This window comes from Tauraco erythrolophus, chromosome 21, assembly GCF_009769465.1.
Source record: "Tauraco erythrolophus isolate bTauEry1 chromosome 21, bTauEry1.pri, whole genome shotgun sequence".
Lineage (NCBI taxonomy): Eukaryota > Metazoa > Chordata > Aves > Musophagiformes > Musophagidae > Tauraco > Tauraco erythrolophus.
In genome coordinates this window covers 3,729,770-3,756,323 of record NC_141485.1, presented here as the reverse complement: position 1 = coordinate 3,756,323, position 26,554 = coordinate 3,729,770, and the positions used below count along the sequence as shown (strand labels likewise).

General features: G+C 41.2%; 1 protein-coding gene across 1 annotated transcript in view; it reads left to right on the top strand.

Annotated features, from left to right (window-relative positions):
• PPM1E (protein phosphatase, Mg2+/Mn2+ dependent 1E) overlaps positions 1-26,554 on the top strand; it is a 69,593-nt gene that overhangs the window by 37,398 nt on the left and 5,641 nt on the right. The window contains exons 2-5 of the mRNA XM_086624756.1: positions 18,815-18,933; positions 23,422-23,621; positions 25,333-25,521; positions 26,280-26,423. Of these exons, the coding sequence (XP_086480882.1) occupies positions 18,815-18,933; positions 23,422-23,621; positions 25,333-25,521; positions 26,280-26,423 (652 nt within the window). The remainder of the gene's footprint in view (positions 1-18,814; positions 18,934-23,421; positions 23,622-25,332; positions 25,522-26,279; positions 26,424-26,554) is intronic.

Here is a 26,554-nt window from a genome sequence, read left to right as displayed (position 1 = left end):
AAGTGAACTGGGGCGTGCATTCACTCCGTAGCCATCTGTTGTTTTTTTATTACAGCCTCCAAATTCCTCATACTTTGATCTTACATTTTGCTCTTAAAATCTGATTGTCTTCCCCACCCTTTGCAAAGGGAAGTTGAATTGTAACTGGTAAAAATACAGGAATGGCTGAAAGAATGTGCCTGGCAAAGGAGACACATGGATGTGAACATTGAGGTTTGAATTTTGTTCTGCCAGATTTTATCTGTCCTGTTAGTAAACTCCTTTCAACAAGCGTTGTCGGGCGTGCTCCTTGCTATTTCTATCCTGGATCTCTTATGCACATAAATTGATCATAGAGGGTTGGGGGGTTTTAACGCCAAAAAAGCAAATGGATGATTCTTTTAAATCTCTTCTGTACTTGCCAAGCTGAGAATCACAGTATCTTCTGGTGAGTGGCTTGGTCTTCACCCAGGTCTTTAGCAGATGAAGTTTCTTATAAAAGTGTTACTGATGTTTGAACTTACTGGCCATAATGGGAAAAAATAGTAAGTACTCACTACCTATTCCACTGCATGATGATGCACTATATCAAGTTGAGTCTAGAATAAATTACACTATCTATTTTTAAGATTTTGTTCAGTTTTGTATTGAATTATACTAACTGCTGAGTGTTGCTGTGACTGTGTGTACTGTTCCTTTAAAAGAGGGGTAAAAATCAGGTTATCAGAAATGGCACGTAGTCATATTTAAATTTATGTGACAATGATAGAATGGGCTTGTGTATGTTTTATCTGGTTAGAAGCAAGGTACAATCATGACTTAGAGTTTACATATGCATGAACAACCTTGAAATATTGTGCTAATGGTATGAAGGAGAGGGCAGCAGGCTGTGGCTTTAAGAACATATTCTGAAGTTAAATTATGAATTTTGCGTGAGGCTGAGCACTGTGTCTGTCTGGAGGCTGATGTAACTTCCACTGGAAGACTCAGTCCCAACCATGCAGTGCAATGGACTTAGTCTAACAGCCTTTTTCTGTCTCAAATATATGCAAATGTAAGCGTCTCCCTGAGTACTCCCACTTACTAAAGGTTTCATCAGGAAACAACATAGTATTAAATACATGTAGTGAGAAATCAGCTTGCCTTTTTTTTTTTTTTTAATTGGTTGCTGCTTTAGATTCCTTAAAATACTATACTTCTAGTAGTGAAACTTTGAAGGAAAAATATATAGATTGATTATTGGAACATCCTGTAGTTCCAATGTTGAACATCCAGATAGGACTTTTTTCCCTCTCTAATTTCCTGTTTCCTGACCATTTCACATTTCTTGTCTTTTTCTGCACCTTAAATAGTTTGTCCTGGAAGGATGGCCAAAGAAACATTGGGAGGTCGTCTTTGTTAATCTTCAGCTCATCAGACTTGGGCCACACAAAGCAGAGGTGTGTCCGGAGGAGTCAGTTTGCATCGCGTGTTCCAGAGCTTAGGGGGTGGGATGTGGGAGAGTGAAAAGATAATCGGTAGAGAGGAGCAAGTGTGTGATTATTTTTGCCATCTTGGTCCCATGCCGAAGGCTGTGGTGGATGTAGGATGCAGAAGTATTTGCAGTCCTGCCTTAATGTTACTCACTGTTTCTTTCTCTTACCTGTCTTTCTCACTATTTTCATTTAATAAATTCCAGAGAGTAACTGCAATGAAAGAGAACTGCTTTCTAACTTGGAAGTAAAATATATCAGCATGTCAATCTCCCTTATGAATGAAGTGCCTGAGACATTCACATTGTAGGAAAGATGTCTTTAATTATTGCAGTAGCAAGTATACAAATTAATCTTAATCATTCTATTAATTTCTTTCTTTTTTTTGGTAAGGTTTTGCAGATATCTAAAGCTGAAGAGTTACTCAGACATGTCTTACTGTACATTATTGTTCTCTTCATTGCAAACCTTTCGTAAGTGCTACTAAACGTCAGAGAAAAGCTTTGATCACTGAGGTGTTAAAATCAGTAAGATTCACTATTGTTTTCAGTTGGGATCACAATAAACTCGACACGTGTACTAAAAAGGGCACATACACTCCTCCTTTTCCAGCCTAAATGAAGTTTGCTATCAAAACAGGCATTTTCTTTCTAACAAGACTTAGAGCTGTATTTAAGAAATTGCTATAAATGCTAATATTGGTTTGCAGTTTTTCCTTTTTCCTTCTTGCTAGGTAGTCTGGGGCAATACGCTTTGCAGAAGGAGGAATACTGAAGGAATACTCGTTTGTTCCTTGAAGTCATTCCTGTGGGAGAGGGGATGTAGCAGAGATATAAAGTCCTCCATCAAATGTAGAAACTCCTTTCCCTCATGTCCAGGACTATGTTTGTTTCTTGCGATGCCACCTACTGAAGATTAATGAAATTTTCATTGTTTATTTAAAAAAAAAAAAAGAGGAAGATGAGAAAATGAGACATTAAATAAATAAAAAAATATGTAGCTCTGTGGATCAGAGACCTTAAGAAAATATATAATTTACCCTTCTGTGTTGTCTAGATTAAGCTCACTTTTTCCTAATATAATGGTGACTCATAGCTAAAAGGCAGAAGAGACTCATGAAGAATTATGCAATAATGCATTATTCTTGACAAGCTATGCGAAATATCTAGAATTCATATACAGCAATAAACAGGGGACCTGGGCAGGTATATTTTTTTCAGACTTTCTGCCACAGGCTGTCCTTGTGGGTGGGAGAGCGTGATCTGTCTTGGCTTTGAAGGCAGAGCGAGGTGGATTTGCATTCTCGTGTGCATTGTTTTCCCGTTTTTGTTTTGTGGGCGCTTGAGCTTATGTCTCTATTTTATTGTCATAAGTATTTTCTTTTACTGCCACCTAGCCCATATGAAAGTGTGTCAGAGCTAAGGCTCAAGCCTTGCTATGCTTTATTTGGGAATGAATTTATTTTCTTGCTGCCTTTGGTACTAATAAAAATCTATAAATCAAATGCATGATTTCAGTAAAAATGTGGCATGGCTGATGATTATATAACCAGCCCTGATCAACAAGAACAAGCTGAATATTAGAAAACACAAGAGTTTTGATACAAGGGTGAGATTTTTCTCACCAGTCCATTATTGGTTTATAACAAAACTGTAACATATTATACTTGTTTCATTTCCCTGATCCCTGAGGAGTTCGTATTGCTGCCTGTGCATTCCTTCTTATTTCATATTGCTACAGTTTAGTAATCTAATTTGAATTGGCCTTTTAGTATTGAAATAGAAAAGCAAAGCTAATGAATATGTATCTAACCATTAAAGACAGTGCAGGACTGAGCATATGCCTTTTTTCTGCACATAGAAAAATGTACAATATTTTACACTTGTAAAGATTTTTGGAATTTTGAGGTTTGCGTTCTTTTTTCCCCCCTCATACTAAAGGGAATAGTTGAGCTTAATTATGCAAGGTGCTTCGTTTGCACTTCTGGAAGTTTTTAGTGTCTTCAGCTCATGGCAAATCAAGCCCCTAACTTTTCATTCTCAGCAACTTCAGGAAAGATTTGGACTCTTTCATACTCCCTGTAGTTTTCCATCTGCTTTTTACAGTACTTTTTGGCATCACATTTTAGAATAATATCTGTGACTACATGGATGAAGTAGGGTTCTTTCTATATTCTCTGTCTACTATGGGAGCAGCTGCTAATCGTCCGTCCCACGCACAGCAGTGATGTTCCTGGCTTGTGACCACAGCTCTCATCCTGCTAACTCAAGGCAAAGAAATGAGAAAGTCGTGAAGCGCTGTGGAACCCAGGAACTGAACCACAAGAGACACAGATGAGAAGCTCACTGAAGTAAATACAACAATATTTTATTTGGTAGTCTTAATTTTGTAATATGGTGTCCTTTCCGAGCACCTTCTGTCTAAGGATTAAAACTGGTTTCAAGGTATTAATGAATTAAATTTCACAGTACTCTTCTAAAGTTTTAAGGCAATAAACCTGTTTGACATTGAGATGGATGGATGTGTAGAGATTAAATTATTTGCTGGCAGAAGTGTCATTTGTCAGATGCAGAACTGGGAGCAGTGCTCAGTCTCCTATCATGTTACATCTTCCAATTTACTACTGCTGTTATTATAACTTAAATCTTGCTTTAACAGTAACTTTTCCTCTGTTATCTCTGCGCTCAGCTGGTGTTCCTAATACTTTTTTTTCCTTCATGTGTTATTTTCGGTCTAACCAATTGCGATTATGTCTTTCATGTTGACTCTATGCATCTTTTAAAAGCTCACTCATGCAGGTGCACCACGTGTATTTTTATTTGAAAACTGTCTGCCCTTGAGGCAATCTTTGTGCTGCCTGACTGTACTTCTGATGGATCCAGTTACATGCTATTAGAGTCTTTTACAGCCAAATCCAACAAAAAGAATTCATTGCTATTTTTCAGTGTGGATTTAGAATACAGATTTTTTTAAATTTTTTTTTTTACATTTGGTGCTTTGTTGGCAGTTAAAAATTGTCGCACTCTCATGGCTCTTCTCACGGTCTAAACTCTATCACAGAATTCTCTGTTCCAACTAAGAAAACATACTTGGATTTCATCTTTAATTGATTGCCTCCTCCTGAATTTGTTCTTTTGTGATTACACAGTTACTATTCTAGTTTACTGCTACCCTTAGTCGAGAACTGTGCCTTTCAGAGGCCTCTTTGTTTCTTTAGTTTTTCAAGGCCGTTATTGTTGATAGAGTTGGTACTGGCTGTGTGTTTTGGGGGGCAGAATTGATTGAATTTTTTGTTTTGAAAATATTACTTGGCTCAGTGTTTGAATGACATCTTTTCCGGGGTAGCTACATGCTTTTGTGTGACCTTCACTCTTCTACCTGTTTTAGTAATCTTCCCTCTTCCTTTTCCCAAGGAATCTGTGGTGATTGTTCATATTTAAACACACACACGTCCATGTATATAGGTATATGTATTTCAGCTACAGATGTTGAGTATTTTCCTTCAAGTCAGTGTCTCAGTATGATGCTAAAGAATGGTGAGAGAAGGATGATGTGGATTAGGGGACAAGATATCAAGGTAGACAGATTATTTTAACCATTCTAATTTATTGAAAAACCCATCATAGGTGTAGAAAATCAAGATGATATTCACATTATTGTAGTTAAATTTTAGCTTGGATAACTTCAGTTCCTGTATAGATTCCCCCTGTTCTTTCTGGCATGGTCCATTTTTTGCTGTTTGTTCAATACAATTGTGTAATGTTTCTATCCATGGTTAGCAATTTGCTGTTTTTCATCCAAGGTAGCTTGTACGTCAGTGCTGGTAGAAGCAATAATTTATTTTTAGGTTCTAAATTGTTTGGAAATGTATAAAGCACTGTAGATATAGAAGATAATAATTTGTCTCCAAAGGTTCCTTATTTTTTATTAATGTTTTGATTTCATATTCTCTCTGTCTGCATATCACTCCCTGAATATGTATTACCATTGTAACTGATAGTGTGACTCCTAAGTAACTCTCTTAACTGCTGATTATAACTGTGACACTGCTCCACCTGAAGAAGCTTTGAGCCTACTCATCACTGTGGGTGAGTCAGTCCTCACTAGTGTATTATTTACAATCCTGGTTCATGGAGCTTCAAACAAGTCTGTTGTGTTTGAGGAAGATGTCATAGAATCATGGAATGGTTTGGGTTGGAAGGGACCTCAGAGATCATCCAGTTCCAACCCCCCTGCCATGGGCAGGGACACCCTGCACTACACCAGGTTGCCCAAAGCCTCATCCAACCTGGCCTTGTTGTCTTCTGATCTGAGTAAGTTTTTGCCAGATCCCAAATTAACTTCCAGATAATGTTGATGGTTTGCATTTGTTCATTTTCCATAGAAATAAAAAGCTAAGTTTTACATGTGTATTACATGATTCCAAGTTCTGCTGTATGTTTAACTATACATAGGATGGACCTAAGTCCAGCTACCGGGCAAAGGCAAGACAATAACACAAATTTTTATCCCCTTTCCACTTGTTTTACTCAGTCTCGTGTTGTCTACAGGCTATTGTGTGCTGCCTACTTTCTTGTGGTATTATGTAACAGATTCTTTCTTATATTTAGAGCTCGTCTGTCTTCTGAAGAGATCACAGGTTTAATAATAAACTTACAAGAAATGATGACAGTCTTCCTGGAGGGGGGTAGAAAGAAGAGGTGTTGGGTTGTTCTCACATGAGCTGCATTAGATTGGGGGTAACGTTGCTGCCTCTGAGGTGGGTGAATTGATTGTGTCGATCCAACGTGGCTCATGCAAAAGAAAATAGAACAAATATGACTGTAAGAAAAGACTGATTCTTTTGCATAAACAAAGTCTCAATTTTTGGTGAATAGGGAGGTAGAATTTGTGTTTTATTGAGAAGTCTGTGGTAGAGAAACAATGTCTTTAATCGTGCCAGATTTACTTTGTAAAGTCAGAGCTATAAAAGGTGACAGCTCTTATTTTCAGTTGACCTTGTAACAGTGATTGGAATGTGTACACAGATTTGTTTTTAAATGGTGCTGGAAATAATTTTAGGACATGTCTTCCAAGTTTTAAATAATTCACTGTACCTTTCAGGATGGGAGAGAGGCTACAGCACTGCAGACTTGTTTGAAATCCTCAGCTTGCTCAGAATCAATTCATATAGCCTTTGTGCGCAAAAAGAGCTATATATAGCTGCATACTGCAGGCGGGCTGTATGTTGCACAGGCTCAGGACCTGCTTTCCCAAAGCAAAAGCCATGTTCTTCATCTTCTGAATGAAGCCGTATTCATCATCTTCATCATGGTCACCCCTGTGACACGGGGCATCGTCAGTACAACTGTCTCAGTAAAAGAAGAGTGCGGATTTTAAATCAGCCTCTGAGCTGGGAGAGTGGGGAGATGAAGCCGAGGAAGGGGGAGCAGGGCAGCACGGAGATCCGTGCCACTTGAGCCTGCTTGAACTACGGCTCATTCCTACAGTCTTAACATGTGATGGAGCCACCTTCGGGTGCCTTAATAACCTGTCATGTCCCGAAAGTGGTATTTCCCCCCTTATTTCTTTAGTATTTGGTAGGAGGAGGTTGGTTTGGTTTTTTACCTTTCCATGTTTTCTTTTTTTTTCTTCTTTTTACTCCTTAGAGATGCTACAATTTGCAGCATTTCTTGCTGTAAATAGATCCATATAGAAAGCGGAAGGTGAACTATAAAAGGAAAACTGTTTGGTTTAAGCTTATGTTGCTACAACTACTCCCCCAGTTCATCTCTCTGCAGCATTTGAGCGTAAATATCTCCTTGTCATTTGTGGGCACGGTTCTCCTCGTGAATTGATTGTGTAGAGTGAATTTCACACTGGTGCACTCCCCTGTGATGTCAGTACAAGGTGGGAAAGCAAGATGTTTCCTCAAATTTCTACCCAGACATAGCTCAACAGAGGCACGTTATCCCATCAAGACAGGTATTTGAATGTGTCTTTAAAGCCACAAAGAGCATAAACTCAACTATTGTGTTCAACATAATTTGTCATAGAATCATAGAATCGTTAGGGCTGGAAGGGACCTTCAAAGGTCATCTAGTCCAACCCCCCTGCAAGGAACAGGGACATCTCCAACTAGATCAGGTTGCTCAGGGCCTCATCCAACCTGGCCTTGAACGTCTCCAGGGATGGAGCATCCACCACCTCTCTGGGCAACCTGTTCCAGTGTTCTACAACTCTCATGGTAAAAAATTTTTTCCTAATATCCAACCTGAATCTACCTCCCTCTATTTTAAAACCATTACCCCTTGTCCTATCACAACTGGCCCTCCTGAACAGCCTCTCCCCATCTTTCTTGTAGGCCCCCTTGAGGTACTGGAAGACCGCTATAAGGTCACCCCGGAGCCTCCTCTTCTCCAGGCTGAACAGCCCCAACTCTTTCAGCCTGTCCTCATAGGAAAGGTGCTCCAGCCCTCTTATCATCTTCGTGGCCCTCCTCTGGACCCTCTCCAACTGGTCCATGTCCTTCTTATGTTGGGGACTCCAGAACTGGACGCAATACTCCAAGTGAGGTCTCACGAGGGCAGAGTAGAGGGGGAGAATCACCTCCCTCGACCTGCTGGCCACGCTCCTCTTGTCAAGTATTGCCAGTTTCTGTCCCTCTTGTTTTTTGTGTGTTCAGTGTTTCGTGATGTCTCATAAAAAAGAGGCGTAGAGGAGAGACAGGACTTGGGATTTCCACGTTCCACCCTTGAATGTGAAGTTGGATTTGCCATTGTAAAATGAAGATAATATCTGTGCTTTTTTCCAGCTGAAGGGAGGAGGGATTATTGGCAAAGGAGAAGAGAAGCACTGAGTTTGACACTGTGAGGTGCTTTTAGATCATTAACTGGAAGGTATAGCACATGCTAAATAACATCTAAACAAATGAGTTCTCGTTATAATACTAGACAGCAGTTTGAATGTGACTTGTTCAATCAAATCTAAGTCTGTGCCTTTTTTTAAAAATAATCTAATGTCTTTGGGAGACTCTCTCTTACCTGCTGTTCATGAAGGTGATTATTGAAGATGGATAGCAGTAGACTTGGCTGTTGTCTCTTTAGGAAATCTTTTAAACCAGGATTGGAAGCAGACTATTTTACAGCCTGTAGAAAGACGTCTAAAGGCTGCCATTGTGTCGTTCAGGCAGGAACAACTGAAAGCCCTAATGCGTTTTATCTGCCGTTCTGTTCCTCAACACTATAAATAATTCAGATCTGTTGGCTTAACTACTACTGGCAACTGTTATTTATTAAGAATGACTGAAATAACTATATGGCTCAGTAGAAGAGAATGCATTGGGGACTTTAATGTGAAACAGAATAGCTAAAACATTTTGATTATCATTTAAATAAAAAACCTAAAACTCTAAACCCGCCAATATTCTTTGCAATTTTGCAACGGACAAGTGACGGTGGGAAATTTTTATCTGTAAAATTATTTTTAAAGGTACTGCACAGTCTTTTCATGTTTGCTTTTAATTTGATTTCTTGCATGTCACGCTCAAGAGACAGCAGGTGAAAAAGCAGCAGTGTTTTCTGGTGATCAGTGCAAGTGAATTGCTGTTCTCTTGTTCCATCCATGGTATAGGGTTAATTAATAATGTCTAGCTCTTCTTGGTACTGTTCATCATTAGGGTTGAAATTGCTTTCCAAAGGTCAACATCATTATCCCTATTTTGCAAACAACAAATTAAGTCACTGGAAGGGCTGAAATCAGGCAGGGTATTGCTGTAGCAGAAACGAAATATGTTACTGCGAAGTGGCAGATATTTGGCTGTACATCATAAGATGTATTACTGTATAACACCAGAATGCTTTTGCAAGTCAACTGATTATAAATGGTGCATTTGGAATAAATTTTGTATCACAAAAGAGTTGACATCCAGGACTCAGATGACTAATTATCTAATCTTACATCTGGCATAAACACCCAAGCCATTTGTATGATGAAGTGCGTTTCACAGGAGTGAGAAGGAAGCGAGAGAACATTCTCTGCTGACTCAGTGGTCGTAAATCTTCTGGGGCGTGTTTTGCCTTAGATTTGATATTTGTTCAATGGGTTGAAAGAAGTTAAGTGATCAAATGTCATTTGAAAATCCTGGCCTGCAGCTTTTATTTTTTCTCGTTTACATGAAGACAAATATTACGATACACGCACAATTATGTGGGGACTTGTTCTGTGTGGTGTTACCAAAAGCTGCTCATTCGAACGGGGACTGCAGATTCATTGTCTTCATCCTTTTTAGAAGAAGTCATTTTACATTTGTTTGCCTTAATGAAGATATACAGCAGAGATATAAATGAAGAGAGCGGTGTGTGCTGCCGTGTAGCATTTCGTTTCATTTGTTTGAAATTAAGTCATTAACTATAACAGAGCAATACGTTTTTCCTTTTTGACTAGTAATCAGAGGACTTTGGCATGCCAATCTGATCTGAAATAAAATAGATGCTCTGCATTGGGCAATTCTTATTTAAATTTTATTTCTGGACACGTCAAATTTATATGGTATATCTCTTCAGGTTGAGGGAAGTATCAATGAAAGTTTACTGTTAACAGCAAGAAAAAATAGGAGAGGAGTCGGTGGTAGGTAAATGATATGCCTGAACTTTCAGGGGCAAAGCACGCCTGCTGTAACAAGATTTTCTGCAACATGAACTTTTCTAGATAGTATGTCATTAAATTTTATAGTAAGGAGGAAAATCGTCAAAAACTCTGACTAGAACATAAACCACCTGAAATAAAAAGAATACATGTAAATATCTTCAGAGCAAGTTTGGACACTCTCATTGATTTTTAGACAGCATCTCATTCTGGCTTGATAAAATACAGGATTTATAAATTAAATTTTATGTGTACTGTCTATGGTTTTATGCTGATGCTGGCACACTTTCAGATGTAAAACTAAATTACTTTTTCCAATAAGGCAGCATAGATTGAAGCATGGATTCCTTTCTTTGCTAATGGAACTAGTAGAAAGATATTGAATTATGCTGACTTTCAAATTGACTGAGAGCCCAAGAGAGAAAAATCAATGACATTTTTAATGTCCTGCAGAGCTTTTAAACAGGCCTCGGCCTCGCAGAGGAGCTCACTATGAGATAACTGTTGTTGGCGTTGGGTTTCCAGTTGAGAAATGTGCTTCTTCAGGTGAGCGTGCATCTTGCATGCGTGTAGGCTTCGTCACCGTTCCAGGCGCGGAGATGCTAAGCAGGCAGTGACTGGTTTTTGGAATGGGAGCCAGAAGACTGGTGACGAGGTGTGCATGTCACTCCAACGCGTTTCTGTCGGAACGGAGAACGCTCCGTGGAACTGTGCCAGCTAATCCCCATAAAACAACAGCAGCAAAATCCAGAAGGGTCTTTTATCTCAGTATAAATTCCTGATGGTCTCATGTATAGGTAATTCCAATAAATTATTTTGATTAATTAATGAGAGGGTAAATACAGATTTTTTTATTTATTTTTGCTATGTGTTTGCTTTTACATGGCCAAGCCCTAGAGATCCAGGCTCTACAATAAATGTCCATCAAATACGTGGCTTACTAGTATTTTTAAAATTTTATAATAATCTTTTTATAATTTTGTAAAATGCGTTTTATAGCAGTAACTAATAAATTTAATAAAACACTATCCAATCTCTCAGAATCCTGCTACTCAGATAGAAAAGGTTCTGATTTAGATGATGCATCCTCAACATCTCAGTATTGTAACTGGGGCTCGTAGACTCTGGTCCATTTCAGTAATAAAATGGTTTCTCTGCATTCCTTCAAAGTCTGGTTTACCTTTCCTTTAATAACAGATGGTTACAACATGGCTGTGGAGGACTGTAGTCCTGGAATATGATTTTCAACAGCAAACTTTGTATCTTCCATTCTTTGATGTAATGAAGAAAACTATCATATAGTCACTTCTGGGAATTCAATTTCTTGCAGTAATTCAGCTTTCAGCTCCTGGAAGATTCATCTTGAGTTTTTAAGGGTTGTTCATGTTACAGTAGACAACTTCTGTCATTTTAAAAGCAGCCTTTAATGCAGGTAGCGTCAGCTCTACAGAGACTGAAATATAAGTAACCTCAGAACTGCCACATTGTGCGAATGAGTTCGAGAAATCATGGAATTAGGTTTCAAAGATAATACACAGACAATCTGTTCGGCCGAATAGCTCTGTGGAAGCTGTTTTATGAAGTTTGGGTTCTCCATAGTTCACCCTTTCAGTGTCAATTGTATTTTAGTGACAGTCATTACATCATAAAAGCTTATGAGTGGTTTGTGGTCAGCAACCGTTTATTTTTTAAATATACAGTGGCCTTGGTGACATGGTACCTCATCAGAGAGACTAAGGTGACCTTTTGATTTTGTCTTGCCTACGTTTTGTCAGTTTTATGTCCTGTCATGTGCACTCACCCCTCCGGAGGAAGGGAGCAGTGACTTGCTACGCAGCAGAGTATGGATTCGAGATCTCAGTCTAATTCATGTCTTGAAGATAGTATGTTAAAAGTCAAGGGTCTGAGCATCTGAGCCCTTTTGTGGGACCAGTGCCAACGTGTTCTAATGATCTCTTTTTGCAAATGTTTCCCGTCTGATCACCAAACCTCATTTCCTGGAGGTTTCCCTTCATACCTCTTTCACGTATCTTCTACTGGAGAGAGCATTTTATTGACTCTTACTATTGCATTAAAAATGAGGAAAAAAAAATGGAATGTTTTTTATCTCAGATTAGTGTAGTTTATCTTAGTTTGTGAACAAGTGAAAACCAGTGTCTTTGACTTGTAGTGGTTAACAAGTGATAGGTAACAGGTTCTTTCTAAAGGTATTTTAAAATTGTTATTCTTTCGGTGTTTTTTTTTTTAAGGTGGTTATTTTAAAATTGAGACTATAAAGTATTTTTACCTCTCCTAGTCAGACCTGTCAAATATAAGCTTCAGATAAGGTTTTGTTCTATTTTATGAGAAAGTTCTATTTTTATTTCAATGATTGCAAATAAGTTGAGAACTTGTACTGTTCACCATCAGCAAAATCTCCAAGCCTAATATGAACTTGGAAAGGAAAACTATTGTTCCTATGACAGTAATTTTATTCTCATTCACTATATTTATCTGTGGAGTCTTTAGGACATTTCTGAGGTCATAGCCTCTGTAAATGCTTTGACAAGTAAGGTACAGCTATTACAAAATAAATACTGTAGATAAATACTGAAAGTCTGATTGGTATGTCAACGCATCTTAATGCAGCTGTTGAAGATGTTCTCTGATGAGCAGTGCACCTCTGGTTTGGTTTGGTTTGTTTTGCTTTGGTTTTTTATGTCCAGTTCAGATAGACTTAACTGCAGGAAAATATCTATAAAGCTCGATCACTCTCTCCAGAATACGGCAGTGAGCAAAATGCAAAAGGTTAAATATTTGGTAAAAGAGAGAGAGCACCTCAGTGTCTGTATAGAATATGGGCATGGTAAAGCCATCAGAAAGAGTATATTTTTGTAAGGGTTGTGTATTATATTTCTGTTGCTTACAACTGTCATCACAAGGACAGAAAAATTTTGAATGTGACCAGGCAGCTGTCTCTGTGAAGCCTATAGATAGCAGCTTCCTCGTGTAGCACATTTTCAGCTCCTTCAAACAGATTTATCAAGCATCTTTACTGTCTCAACACTGCCAGCTCAAATGACTTCTCAAGGAGCTTTGGTTATGCAATCTTTTAAAAGGTGCATTGTTTTTTCTGTTTGTTTTATTTTGTGTGTGTGTGTGCTGGTTTGGGTTTTTTTTTTAGTAACTCACTGCAGCAGCTAAAATCTAGTGCAGGGTTTCACCGTGTGTTAGGGGAAAAAACCATACTCCATTTGTCCACCGTGACCAGGCTTGAAATAAGCATCAAAACTTTCACCAGCTGTGCGAAGCAGCAGAACAGCACAGGTGAGAGCGGAGCGGTGAGCGTGCAGGGCAGCGCGATGCTTTGTGAGTAAGGAGAGGAGATCCTGCAGGGACGGGAGCTGGAAATAGCATTCGCTTGGCAAAATTAGAAGATACATGGAATGGTTTGGGTTGGAAAGGACCTCAAAGATCATCTCATTCCAACCCCCCTGCCATGGGCAGGGACACCCTCCACTAGATCAGATTGCTCAAAGCCTCATCCAAGCTGGCCTTGAATCTGTAATCATTTTGGGGTCTAAGGACTGCTTAACAGTATATTCCTCTCTCAGTGCTTCTCTGAGTCCTGTCTGACTTAACAGGAGTTCGGAGACAAACAGAAGCCCCTCAGCTGGTGCCCTGGCTTTCTGCACAGCCACTGAAACAGGAGGTGGCTGCAGGGAGGGCTGGGTAAAGAGCCAAAGGATCTTCCCAAAGAATTTCTCTGCTCATTGCTACTGCAGTTCACAGCATGGGACCTTTCAATAATAAAGACTTTAAAGGCTTCTTCAAAGAGCTTCCAGGCTGTGTCAGAAGCTCCATCTGGAAGAAGTCTCATGAGACTTTGGAGTGTTTTGTAAATACAGGCTGGGGACAAATGAGGTTTTTCTTAAATTGAATCTTGCAAAACTTGCTTTGTAACAAGAACTTGCAAAAGGCCACATTAACACGAGTGTTTACCAAGCTGCATCCCTAGTGTAATGTCCTTTGGAAAGGGTGCAGTTAGCTTGTCATCCCTACAAAGTCTTTTACTAACACAGTAAATTATAGGCCTTATGGGAACATGCTGTACTCGGTTCTTTTCAGGTCCTGTTCTTGGTCTTGAATTGCTGCTGAAACTACATACGGTGCTTTGTACTGTTTGTGTTTCAGCAGATTCAGCAGCATTTTGATTTAAATCACGTTTCATTCTGACTAAAACAATTGCTGTTCTGTAGTGTCGGGATTCTTGAGGTAATAGGAACACTTTTGTGATTTACTGACCATCGTGGCCTTTGAAAGGCACCAGTATGTTTCGGTCCGTTTTTCCTGCTTTGTTTGGGTTAGTGATGCCTCATGGGTTACACCAGACCGTGGCAGCGTTAAGCGTTTTCAGCACTGGTGGCACTCGGTTGTGTATTTTGGTCGGGGCAGCAATGTGCCTGTGGCATCATTTTCTCATCAGTAGTGCTAATGCTCCAGCAACACCAGCATTACTGAGTTTGAAGAACTTGATGTCTGTCTGTCTTTCATGGTTTTCATCTTTTGAGATGCATCAACTTTTCTAAAAACGTGTTTACTTCGTGCGGTTGTTCGTGACTGTGAGTTAGCTGCCTGCATCAGACTAAACCTGCCTGTCTAGAGCTTGTTTGCCCATGTATTCCCCTTCTGGCAGTGTATGAGAACAGAGAATGTGGAGCAAGAAAAAAGTATGAAAGCTCCATAAATCTTGTATAAATTGAAAATGTCTCCCACTATCATCTTAATATTTTTCCCTTCAGTTGTGCTCTTCCCTGGAAATCTCAGAGTATTTTACAAACAGTGAATTAAGCCTTCTCTAGCCTCCTCCTCCTCCTCTGCCCCATGAAATGACCTTATCATCCCTTGTTTATAGATGAGGAATCGAAGGTCTGAGTGAAGTGACTCGTCCAAGGTCAGCTGCCGAATTAGTGGCAGGGCTATGAATAGACATAGGCATTCTAGCTCTCAGCTCTCTGCTGAACAAGAGCGTGCCCTCCCAGTTTCAGTTTGCCATAACTTAATGACTAATAACATTTGAGCATCTAGAATGTGCCAGAAGAATTTATTTTCAGCAGCCAACAGGTAATCCTTAATTCACCAGCAGTGGGACACAATGCACCTCCCATGTCCCCATGGACCCTGTCTGCTGCTTCTTGTTTTGCATCAAAGACGTGAGGACAGGTGAGGACTACCAGTGGGGCAAAGTCTGATCACTCGAGTGTGAGTCTTTGCTGTTTTGTGGGATGCTGTAGGTGCTCACCTGAATGTTCACTTTTGTGATAAAAACAAAGATCATAGAATCATAGAATGGTTTGGGTTGGAAGGGACCTTAAAGATCATCTCTAGACCTGATTCTTCATTTGTCTGAGTGTAACAGTAATGAAGTGTCCTGACAGCAGTTCGGCTTCAACATCTAATCTCTTTTAAAAGAAATAAAAAAAACCCTCCAGTGCAGGCTGCTGTTCCTTGAAGGGGAGAAGTAATTCAACTAAAGTCCTCTCAGGAGCCAAGTAAGAGAAGTAAATTTTGAGTTGTGCTAATCAGGAAGAGGAAGTCATCTGTCTGCATCTGGTCACTTCCCTGGTTACGTGGCATAGTCCTGTAACGGCTACATAAGAAGCTTTGTGATGAGCCAATGTCAAGGGCAATTAATTCTTTGGCAGGCAGCTGTTATTATTAGGACACAGAGTGGCCAGACATAGAAGGAAAGCCTTCAGCTGATTTATTTTCTCTACCTTTTCCATCAAAATTGATAAGTCATTCAAACCCTAACGGTGAACTTTCATGCAATAAGAATTTTAAATTTGCCATCTCTTTTTTCAGTAGGAGACCTTATGTCAGATTTAGAGCACAGAGGAATAGCTCAGAGAAAATGTTTGGAAAGTCTTCACCACTTTAATGCTATCAGGAAGGAGCAGAGTAGTGTGTTAAGCTGGGAACGTAATAATACGTGGGCTGAGTTAAGACCACTTCAGACTGTTTTTCTCAAACTTAATTGATGGAAACGGTTCACTTTTAGTCTGGATTTATTACCTTAGCAGAGTTATTCCGGGATTGCTGCAATGCAACTGTGGGTGTTCTAAACACACCCACGCTGCCAGAGAATCAGGAAGGATGTACTTAAAATCCTCTAATTTATCTAATAACATCTTTAGCAGCTTTTTGTGTAGGTTTAGTATTGTAATGGAAATGCACTCCTTGGCTGGATGAAGAGCTCCTGTGTAAAACTGGAAGCATTGGCTGGAGGGACATGTAAACAGCATTTGGAGCTGATTGGGAAAATCCTCTGACCAGCTGCATATGCTGTAAATGTACCTTTCAGCTTTGTAATCTGTCATGATGGTTAAAATAATATCTAAAATTTCAGATATGAATGTTCATGACTCTGGGTCGGCATAGACGTGGCCTTCCCACCCTCCAAGCCCAAGCAGAGCAGAGGTTCCCTGTGTCGGGGCGTGTTTTTTCTCTGCTGAGTCTCTATTTTAGCAACTGTTGTTGCCCCAGTTCTGAACCAGGTTCCCTCTTTGCCCACCAGTGGACATTCCTGCAGGACTGGTTATAAATGACACAAACCGAGTTTGGTTTTCCTAAAAAGTTTCAGCACGGAGCTGGTGAGGGTAAGCCTCGGACTGGGAAACAAGCTCACATTCCTGCAGGTGCCTGTTACGTTTGTGCCCGAAGCTGACTTGTGTTTGGAAACGCTTTCGGTGTGGATTCTTCTGCTGTCGTTCGTTAGGCTGAACCTTAATCTTCCTCTGCGTTTTTTCGGAATGCTGTCCTCGCAGTGTTGCCAACTGCCGGCAGAATTATTCTATCCCCGGCATCGCAATCTCTCGCTTTTGTCGTAACATGGAAATGGCGTGTAATACGAACAGTAACCAGTATCACCACTCCGGAGTATTGGAGCTAATAATAGAAATGAAAAACCTGCTCTTTGTGAGCTAAATGAAGGCGGGCAGAGATGGAAAACCAGCTTCTACGCGCACCAGAAGTCAAGGAGATCCCGGTGTGTTTTCCTCTTGCTGATTACTCTCAACCACCGGGCAGTGCCGTATGTAAATAGGATCAGAGTTCCCGTGTTGTGCTGGGAAGAGCCAGCCCTAAGCCAGCTGATTTCCTCCAGCCGTCGCGCTTCATTAGCGCGCACGTTGCTGAGGCTTGGAGGCGCTGCGTGAGCGGAATGCCCGGCTGCTAATTCCAGGGAATGCTCTTACTGAGGGTGCAGTAACACGGTACGAGTGGCTTCCTGCGTAACTGCGAGGGTCGGAGCTTGGCTCACAACGACGTAGCACTTGGACAGAGCTATTTATTGCTAATCTGGTATTTAAATAATTTATAGATATGTTGAATAGTAAATAATGAGGGTCGGAAGACTTATTTTGTGTATGTTTTCTAAATCTGTTACATAATCTTACTGTTTGCATCAAGAATCTGGAAAACTTTATGGTAAAATGGCTTTTCAAAAAAAAAAAAACCCGGTGTAGCAAATCAGATTTTTTTTTTTTTCTGTCTGGAGTCCAGATTTCACTGCTGAAGCTATGGCACATGGGCCAGTTTAGGATGGCCGTTGGCCTTCCTGGGCAGTGAACCAAATGTGAGCACAAGTGAGGGTCGCCATGTGCTTCTCGGGCTCCAGAACCACGTCTGATGAGTCTGGTTTCGTGTGTAGAAGTTCTTACTGCTCTGGATCTGGTTGGACTGATGCTTCTAGGCTAACGCCCCATCTACAGCCGTGCTAAGAGCACTGGGCCTAGGCAGAGGAAATAGGTTAAGGACGAATGTGTGCCTGTTGCCTGTTCCCTGGACTGGCCGAGGCTGGATTCTGCTGTTGTCGATGGACGGTTTCCGAGACCAAAATGAGCTCGCATGGCTCTGCCCAGTCCTGCAGTGCAGACACCTTATGCAGGACATTGTTACCTCTGGTGATACCTATGGAATCTGGAAGTTTCAGACTGTGTCAGCAAGAGACACCTGGAAAAGTCAGGGCAGACCAATGGGAAATACAAAGTTATGCATAAATTAAGAGGTATTAAACTCTGCTTGAATGAGAGAACATACATTAAAGTGGCCTTGGTTTGCTATACATTAATTAACATTGGGAAATAACGGGCTTAATTAAGCTACAGTGAGTTAAAGCCACTTTACTTTTGATAGAGATCATTCATAAGGGAGCTTTTTAACCCTATGCACGTCAACTTCATACCTCCTTTGGCTTTGCCTAAACCTTCAGTGTCCCTTGGTGAGGTTCTGGACACTTCGAAAATTGAGGACTTCTCTTGCCCTTTGGAATCCTGACTCCAGTTCTTAGGAGAAACTGGACAGAATGGGCTTAAGGTAAAAGTGTGTCACACACATGTAGAAAATCTGCGCTAAGCAAGGGCTGCATGACAGACTGCAGGGGGGTTCAAGTCGAGATTTGAAAAGCATTTAACTAGAGGTTACGAAATGGAACATTAAAGCTTAAGAGACAGGGAACATGAGTGAAACAGGGTTGCCGAAATCCATATGGTGAGTTTGAGGTCTTGCTGCAGGGCTGTGGTGCTGTCCAGCAAAGAAGAATCGGAAGTTTTACAAATCTGGGTTCAAATTTCTGTTTGTTTACAGAAATGTATTGTTATGTATTTCCCTGACTGGAAGTTACCTTGCTATATCCAATGAAAATATCTTTTTGAGGGTTTCTTTTTGTGTTTTGTTTTGTTTTGTTTTTTCTTTTCCAGTAATTGCCCTTCATTTTTGGCTGCTGCTTTAGCTAGAGCAACTTCAGATGAAGTCCTTCAGAGTGATCTTTCGGCACATTACTTACCAAAGCACGTGGACAACGCAGATGGGATCATACGTAAGTACATCTGCGTGTGATGATGTACAATTTTACATGGTGTGGACCTGCATCTTTCATTTGCAGTGTATACTGGAACACTCTGCAGATAATGCGTAGATTTTTAAAGTCAACATTGACTTCAGCGATCCATCAGATCAGTCTGACCACTTGAATGGTACTAGATTATCTACGAATTTAATTAATTCGTTCTACCAGCAGCTAAACGAGGTTGGAATAGGTTTCTTGTAAAGGAATATCAGATATTGATGTAAAAATTAATGGAGAATTCTCCATTACTCCTGATAGAGCTAATGGCTAATTTCTTCATCAAAGCTTTCTCATCTTTGAGTCTTGTCTAGTTTCAACTTTTACTGTTGAATTCTTTCTCCATTTTTAAATGCCTTTCTCTGGTTGTAGTTGCGTCTTTTATCAATTTTTTCTCCCTAAGACCAGGTGGGAATCACTCCTTTCTTTTAAGTGCATCTTCATATGTATCTCGTGGCCCTGAATTTTTTTATAAGCACTGTAGACTATGTGGTCCTGCTGCTTGCTGGCAAGTGCCAGTTGTCCTCCTTTATCCTTAGAGCAAAGTCAAATATATGTTGGAAGGGAGAATTTAATTCTGAATTATTTCAGTCAGTATAGTTTTACCTTGGCTTTTAATATTTTTTTTGGTTTAACAAAGGATGGTATAAAGATATTTCATGCTTAAAAGAAAAATTTCCTTTTCTCCATTTATCTGTGTTTGCTAACAAGATTTTTGCAGCATCCAGATCAAAGCCATGCTTCCTAAATAGTTTCAAGATTCTGCTGACCTAAATAGCCTTGAAAAACTTTCTGGGGTGTTCATTACAATGAAGAAAAATGTTTCTCACATCTATTCAGAATTTTGTCATTTGATCTTGAAAATACAGTCACCAAACCACTTTGTCCATTCTCTCCTTTTTTTGATTAAAAAAAATAAGTAAATTATTTTGGGGATAAGTAGGAAATACAAATCTGTCTCTTCAAAAAGGAAGATTCTGGTGTATTTCTCAGAGGCTTTTGGAAACCTGAAAAGAAGAAAAACATGCTATGGGCTCCCTTTTTGAAGGTATTGCTGCCTCCTCCTGCTGAGCAGGTAAATGGAATAGATTTGTCATTGTTCTGGCTGAGCAACCTTCATTAATTTCAAATTGAGATCCCTGAGACTTGCATAAATATTTGACAGTCTCCAAGGAAATGTTGACTAAGCCTCCACACAGAATATCTAAAGAATTCAACCAAAAAAAGAAAAAGAAAAAAACCCCACAACACAAAACCATTTAAATATATCTAAATCTGTAAACCACCAGTGCAAACGTAGATTGACACGTGTTCGGGCTATAGCAGGCACTAAAAATATGACTCCAGATGCAGTATGTTGAGGTGAATTGTCATAATGAAGGTACTTGGAAATAAAATACACCTTTACAGATGCGATGTAAAGCGTTTAAAATATGAAGATAAAGAGGGAGAGGAAGAGAGAGAACATCTTGTGGACCGTGGTAAAGCAATGGTTTCTTTTGAATACTGCAATTTCAAATAATATACCATAAATGATAATTTTTGAAATGGAGCATTGGCTCAAGTGATGCAAGGTTTGGCTGAGAAAACCGTAACAACACTAGGGGGATTCATGCAGGACTGAAGGAGGTTTCATTGCAAAAGGCCACCAGCTCTGTTCTAGCCAACCTTCTTGGTAGGAAGCCATCCAGAAGCCTGGGCTAGTTACTTAGAAGAGAGCTGTGACTGATGAGTGCCCAAACTGGTACTGCATAGGGAGACTTTCGTTCTTGGAAAGGAAACAAAGGGAACTGTAGCAGGTGACAAAAATGGGATTTCTACATCTTGAATTTTATGCTCAGAGTTCACTCTTTATCCTGATGATGTTTGCACTGCTGCGGAATGTGAAACCCAGCTGCATTTAGCTGTCTGGTTTTGATAGCCAATTCTGTGTCGGTTTTTCTTATGAGCCCAGAAAGATTTTTACTCTGTATAATACAAGGAGACTTTTACCTGATTTGCCTCAAGTTTGAATTTGCTAGAAGGAAAAAAATTATTCCAAATTTCCTTAGTGACACATTTCAGTCTGAGTAGGGCAACGTGACAAATCATATTGCATGCTTAGGACTGGGAAAAGCAGTTATTGGTGCGCTGATGGAAAGGAAATGAGAAACTTCATGGAAGAAAAATGCTAATCTTAAAAGAAGAAAAACTGTTTTGAGCCCACGAATGTAGGAATGCAAGAATATGGGCCTGATGTATTCAGAGTGACCATGTATCTTCGGATATCAAGAATAGAATCTGAGAGCCACAGGCCATGACTGATTCTTCTCTTCCAGTTGAAATGGAGAGGAGTGGGAGAGCTTCCATGAGAATGGAAAGACGTTTGATTTCTTTTTTGAAAGGCTGGGGTTAAGAATGTTTAGGGTTTTTTTCATTAAGATATTTGCATGGGGGTTCGGTGTTCTTAAGGAACCACCAAAGGAGGCTGGACAGCAGGACCACGTTACATGGTGGAGGTACCGAAAATATCCAGCCGACTTGACAAAGCAAATCGCAAAGTCCCGTTACTCAGTCTTTCCACGTACTAGGAGATGGGATTGCTATAGCCAAGACACAAAGAGGTCATTGACTAGTCAGAAACTGGAGTTCTTAGATTAAGGAAAACCTTGGTCATTAGCGTGATAATGTGTCTACAAACCTGTCTACTGACCCCTGTCCGCATTTTCAAGAAAAGTCTTAAAATTTAGGTGCTAAAAAGCAGAATCTGGTGACTGGATTCTTTACCCTGATTTTGCCCTAAAAGAAGTCAGTCATCTTGGGAACAACAACGCCTGAGTTGGAGTTCCCACTAGCTGTGGTACAATTAAGCGCTACTTCCAACGCTGGGGATTTTGGAGCAGCAGGAGGGAAATGAAATTCTCCGTGACACAACCACAATGACAGCTGAGTCAGCTCTGGCTCAGCGCTGCAACATTAACAATTGATGAGTAATTTACAGCTGGGAGGGGGTGGTTTGACTGTTGTGGACCTTTCTCCTGTTTTAACCTGACGAGCAATTACTGATGCTGACACTACGCCATGCTCTGAGTGTCCCACCAAGTGACACTGAAATGTCCACCATTTCCCTTCAAACATGCCCACTGGAAAAAAATGGAAGACCAAGTCTGTGGGGTTCACTTCTGGAAAATATAATTTGGACATGTCAGGCTGCAGGTGTTCCCTCTTTAAATATATTACCCAACAAAGAGATTTGTGGTGGCACCAGTGAGAGCGGTATAAGTGATGTGGGGGAATTGGTACCCATTGCTATGGCAGTGGTGGGATGACCCAATCCTTTGATTTCCACCACTTGTTTTTAAAGCTGTGTGAACAAGAAGCTCCTTCTTTTGATTATATTTATAGCTTGTTTCCAGCTTAATGGCTGCTTTTGCAGATCAGGCTTGAACCAACCCATAATCAGCAGAGCTGAGAATATCTCTTGCTCCTAAGGATCTGGGCCCCCTGACTGCTGCAGCCCACATCTTGTCAGGAATTAGTGAATGCTGCTTTTAGGTTCCTTATGGAATTTCTGTGAACTGAGAGATGCTGTGACCCTCCCCTCTGCTCCCTGTATTCGAGCCATTCCTCCTCCAGGAATGACTGACACTGATGGCTTGCTGCTCTTTTGCTTTGAAGATCTCTGGTTCTGATGGATGATCCTGAACACAGAGATTCTTACTTCCTGTTTTCCTCCCCTGAATTTCAGAACAATTGTCAAATGCTCGAGTTTTCAAATTTTAAAATGACTATTTCTCAGGAGTGACAGCTCAGCATTTTCTTAAATTTAAGACCTTTATGGTTTTCTTATTTGCTCATGCAGATTTCTTTAGCACATCCACCACTCAGGAATCTGGAAATCATGTTATGAAACTAAGGTGGGACCTGAATGTGCACACTACTGAACGCGTACTCCACCAAAACATCAAAGTAACACCAATAATTTCTGTAGGTTATTTGCCACAGCGTTGCCTCAATTCTGCAGTGAGGTGTGGTTTGGAACAGATCGTTTGGTCTGAAACCAGTATGTCATTGTAACAGATTGTGGTTTCTGTTGTCCGTGCTGTATGCCATGATGAAGTCCCTCTTGGAGCTGCTGTGGCACAGCTGGCACCACCCTGTGCAGAGCCACACGGGGGATCAAACGCGGAGGGGAACGTTCTCGCTTTTCATTTTTCCTGATGCTGCAAATGAGTTCCCCAAAGGCACGGGAAATGTTTAAGTTAAAAAGACAAACAAACAATGAGCTGCTTACTGATGAATGCTGATGATGGTGAGTTTGGCTTCCTCTTTTTATGCATCAGAGCCCAGAATTTCCCTGCTGACATCCATTCCAACTGCTTGGCTAAAATGGTTTTGTTTCATCTTTGTAATGTATGCAGGAGAAAAATTTTCACTTAATAACACTCTCAGCCTCTCATTTGTGGTTTTTGCTTTCCCCAGAGATTGAGACCGTGAAGCTCGCCCGCCTAGTTTTCAGCAAACTGCACGAGATCTGTAGCAACTGGGTGAAAGACTTTCCACTCCAGCCGAAGCCCCACCGCTACTACGAGACATCCATCCATGCCATCAAGAATATGCGCAGGAAGATGGAAGACAAGCACGTCTGCATCCCAGACTTCAACATGCTCTTCAACCTGGAGGTAAAAAGAGATCATGTGGAAGACAAATATGCTAAACACAGTTTCCATTCTTGGGGGAACTAGGCAGTCGTCTTCTGTGAAAATGCAAGTGACACCTGAGAGGGACCTGAGGAGGAGCTGACAGTCAGGAGGCAAACCTGGTCTTAAGTGAGTTCAGTTGATATTCTGTGACCTTAGCGGCAGTATGACGTGTGGTTTCTACGTAGGGTATGTAGAATAAAAGAGCAATTTTCTCAGACTTCTGGTGAAATATCGTCTAACTAAACAAAGTTTGTATCTGGCCCGTCCTGATGTAGCCACTCATGCAGTGGCTGAAGGGCCGACCTGCCATCGTGCCAAAAGCAGCCCTGCTTTTGTGGGAGGCAACTGAGGCGTTGCAATCCCGTGTGCTAAGTCAAGGTGGGAGCCTCTCTTTGGCTGAAGATGCCCAGGTGTAGAAGAGGATTGCCAGTGGAAATGAGGAAGTGGTTCAGCTTACAGTTCAGCAGTTGTGCCAGTTGTCTACAGGGGTGGGTCTGCACTGCTTCTCTTGGGAGGAAGAAGTCAAAAGCAAAAATAAGGAAAGTTAAAAAACAAAACACAAAACTTGCAGGAGAATGTGGTGCAGTTCACACAGGAATCCAGCAACATGAGTAGTTTGGTGGAACTGGGGCCAGACTTCCCTCCATTAATTTCTTTGTGTGGCCATCAGTCAAAACACTCATGCTTGCTCTTCCTTCAGGTATAAAACTGGACACTGAAGAATGGCAAATAGAAGAAAGTGGCAGGAATTTTACCTTTAGGATCAGATTGCTGCATAATTGAGTCTTTATTACATTCTGTCACTCTAATAATCATCTTCTGCCCCATCCACGTTCTTGCCTTTAAATGATATAAATGCAAACAGAGGCAGATGTTTCCTTTCCCTGTCAATTGTCAGCTGTCTTACTCCAATTTGCGTTGGAGCCCATTACTTAAAAATGACAATGTACAAATATTCCAGGCATTGAGATGGCTGTCAAGGTTGAATTGGCACCGACAGTGGGTTGGTGTGTTGTATGTGTGAACGGGCACAGGAGCTGGCGTCTCGTGGTACAGCATTGTTTCCCTGTTGGAACAGATAAGGGGAAGCTGAGAAGACTGACTCGATGAGTGATTTTGCTGTATTTGATTCGTGAATGTAATCACAATTATCTGATGAGACAGTACGGACAGGTTTTTTTAAAAACCAGGCATCTAAGGTGATATGGATTGGATTTGGAAAAAAAAATTTAAAAAAAGAAGAAAAAAGAAAGCAGAGGTTGGTTGGCTTCACATTTTAACTATACTGGCATTTTATCCCTGGTGGATTCCAGTCTTGATGTAGACTTCATGCAAACTGTACTGGATGTTCCTCTCCCTCTGTGGTTTTTGCAGCCACAAAATCTCCTGCACAATTTGATGAGAATGGCACTTTCTATTTGAGTTGAGTGACTGAATTGTAACAAACGGGACATAAGGAGCACTGAGAGCTACGTGGGTGATTCTTGCAGGACATCTCTGGCAGGTTGCAGGTGGAATTCATCAGCAATAAGGTGGAAATTTCCCATTGCTTTTCCAGTGCAGATTCTGTCTCTAAACGCAGTTTAATGAGGACTACGCAAACCTCAAATTGAAAAGTTTGAAGATAAACCAATTAGCTGTTTGTGTTGCTTTCTCCTGAGTTGTTTTCTCAATGTGTTTCCATTGACAGGACCAAGAAGAGCAAGCTTATTTTGCAGTGTTTGATGGGCATGGGGGAGTGGATGCTGCCATTTATGCCTCCATCCATCTCCATGTGAACATGGTCCATCAGGAGATGTTTCAGCACGACCCGGCAGAGGCACTGTGCCGAGCTTTCCGGGTGACCGACGAGCGCTTTGTCCAGAAGGCAGCCAGAGAGGTGATTGAGTTCCTCGGGCTTGACTCTGAAAGGATGAATCCATAAATTCCGTATTGTCAGCAGGGGTGCTCCGAGTGCTGTGCTGGGCACAGGCGCGGGTCAGCACAGAGCTGTCCACGCACAGTCCACAGTGCCAGCGCCCGCTGGTGGGCTTCTTGGTGCTCCATACAGATGTCAGCCTCCACTTCTCACAACATCCAGTTCATCTAGAAGGATGCTGCTGCTCTTCTTACGTTCCCATGCTAAGTAGCTTTAGTCCTTGGGGTGTTTTTCCCCCTCATCTCTACAACATATGTTTTTCTTGGCTCCAGAAAGCAGGAATAAATGGATAACTGACTCCGAGGCCTCCTAAACTTAGGCAAGGGCTGAGTTAAGTGCAGGGAGCTCAGGATGCTTACAAGTAGACCTCCCTCCAAGTTCGTTAACATGCAGGCGTTTCTATCAAGATAGGAAACAGGCACGGGATGCCGACTGAACCAGTGGCACAGCCGCTGGCCAGCAGAGCCCGGCTTCGGAAACGTGATTCCAGTGCAAGGGGAGTCACAGGGCAAAATCCATCCCCAGCCTTCAGCCGGGCTGGCTCTGAGGGACAGTCACTGAACAGACGTAGCAGTAAGGAAAGCACTGCCCCTTCGCCCCGGGAACAGGCTGCCTGTTGGAATATCAGCATGTTCTGTCCGAGTTAAGCAGGAAAACGCTTCGAAATGGTTCTTGTTTGCTTATTTAAAACTGGGGGTGTTTTTTTTCATCCTTTCCAGAGTCTGCGTTGTGGAACCACCGGGGTGGTGACTTTCATTCGAGGAAATATGCTGCACGTGGCTTGGCTTGGGGACTCCCAGGTTATGCTCGTGAGGAAAGGCCAAGCTGTGGAATTGATGAAACCCCACAAACCAGATCGAGAGGTGAGAGTGGCCCGGTAACGCACCCGGGCACTGTTTACCATTGAAGCTGGCAGCTGGCAGCCTTCTGTGGATGCTGGGACGCTCAGTGTTGCCTTCCCAATGTCTCTGGGAGCGGCAGCACGTGTTCCAGT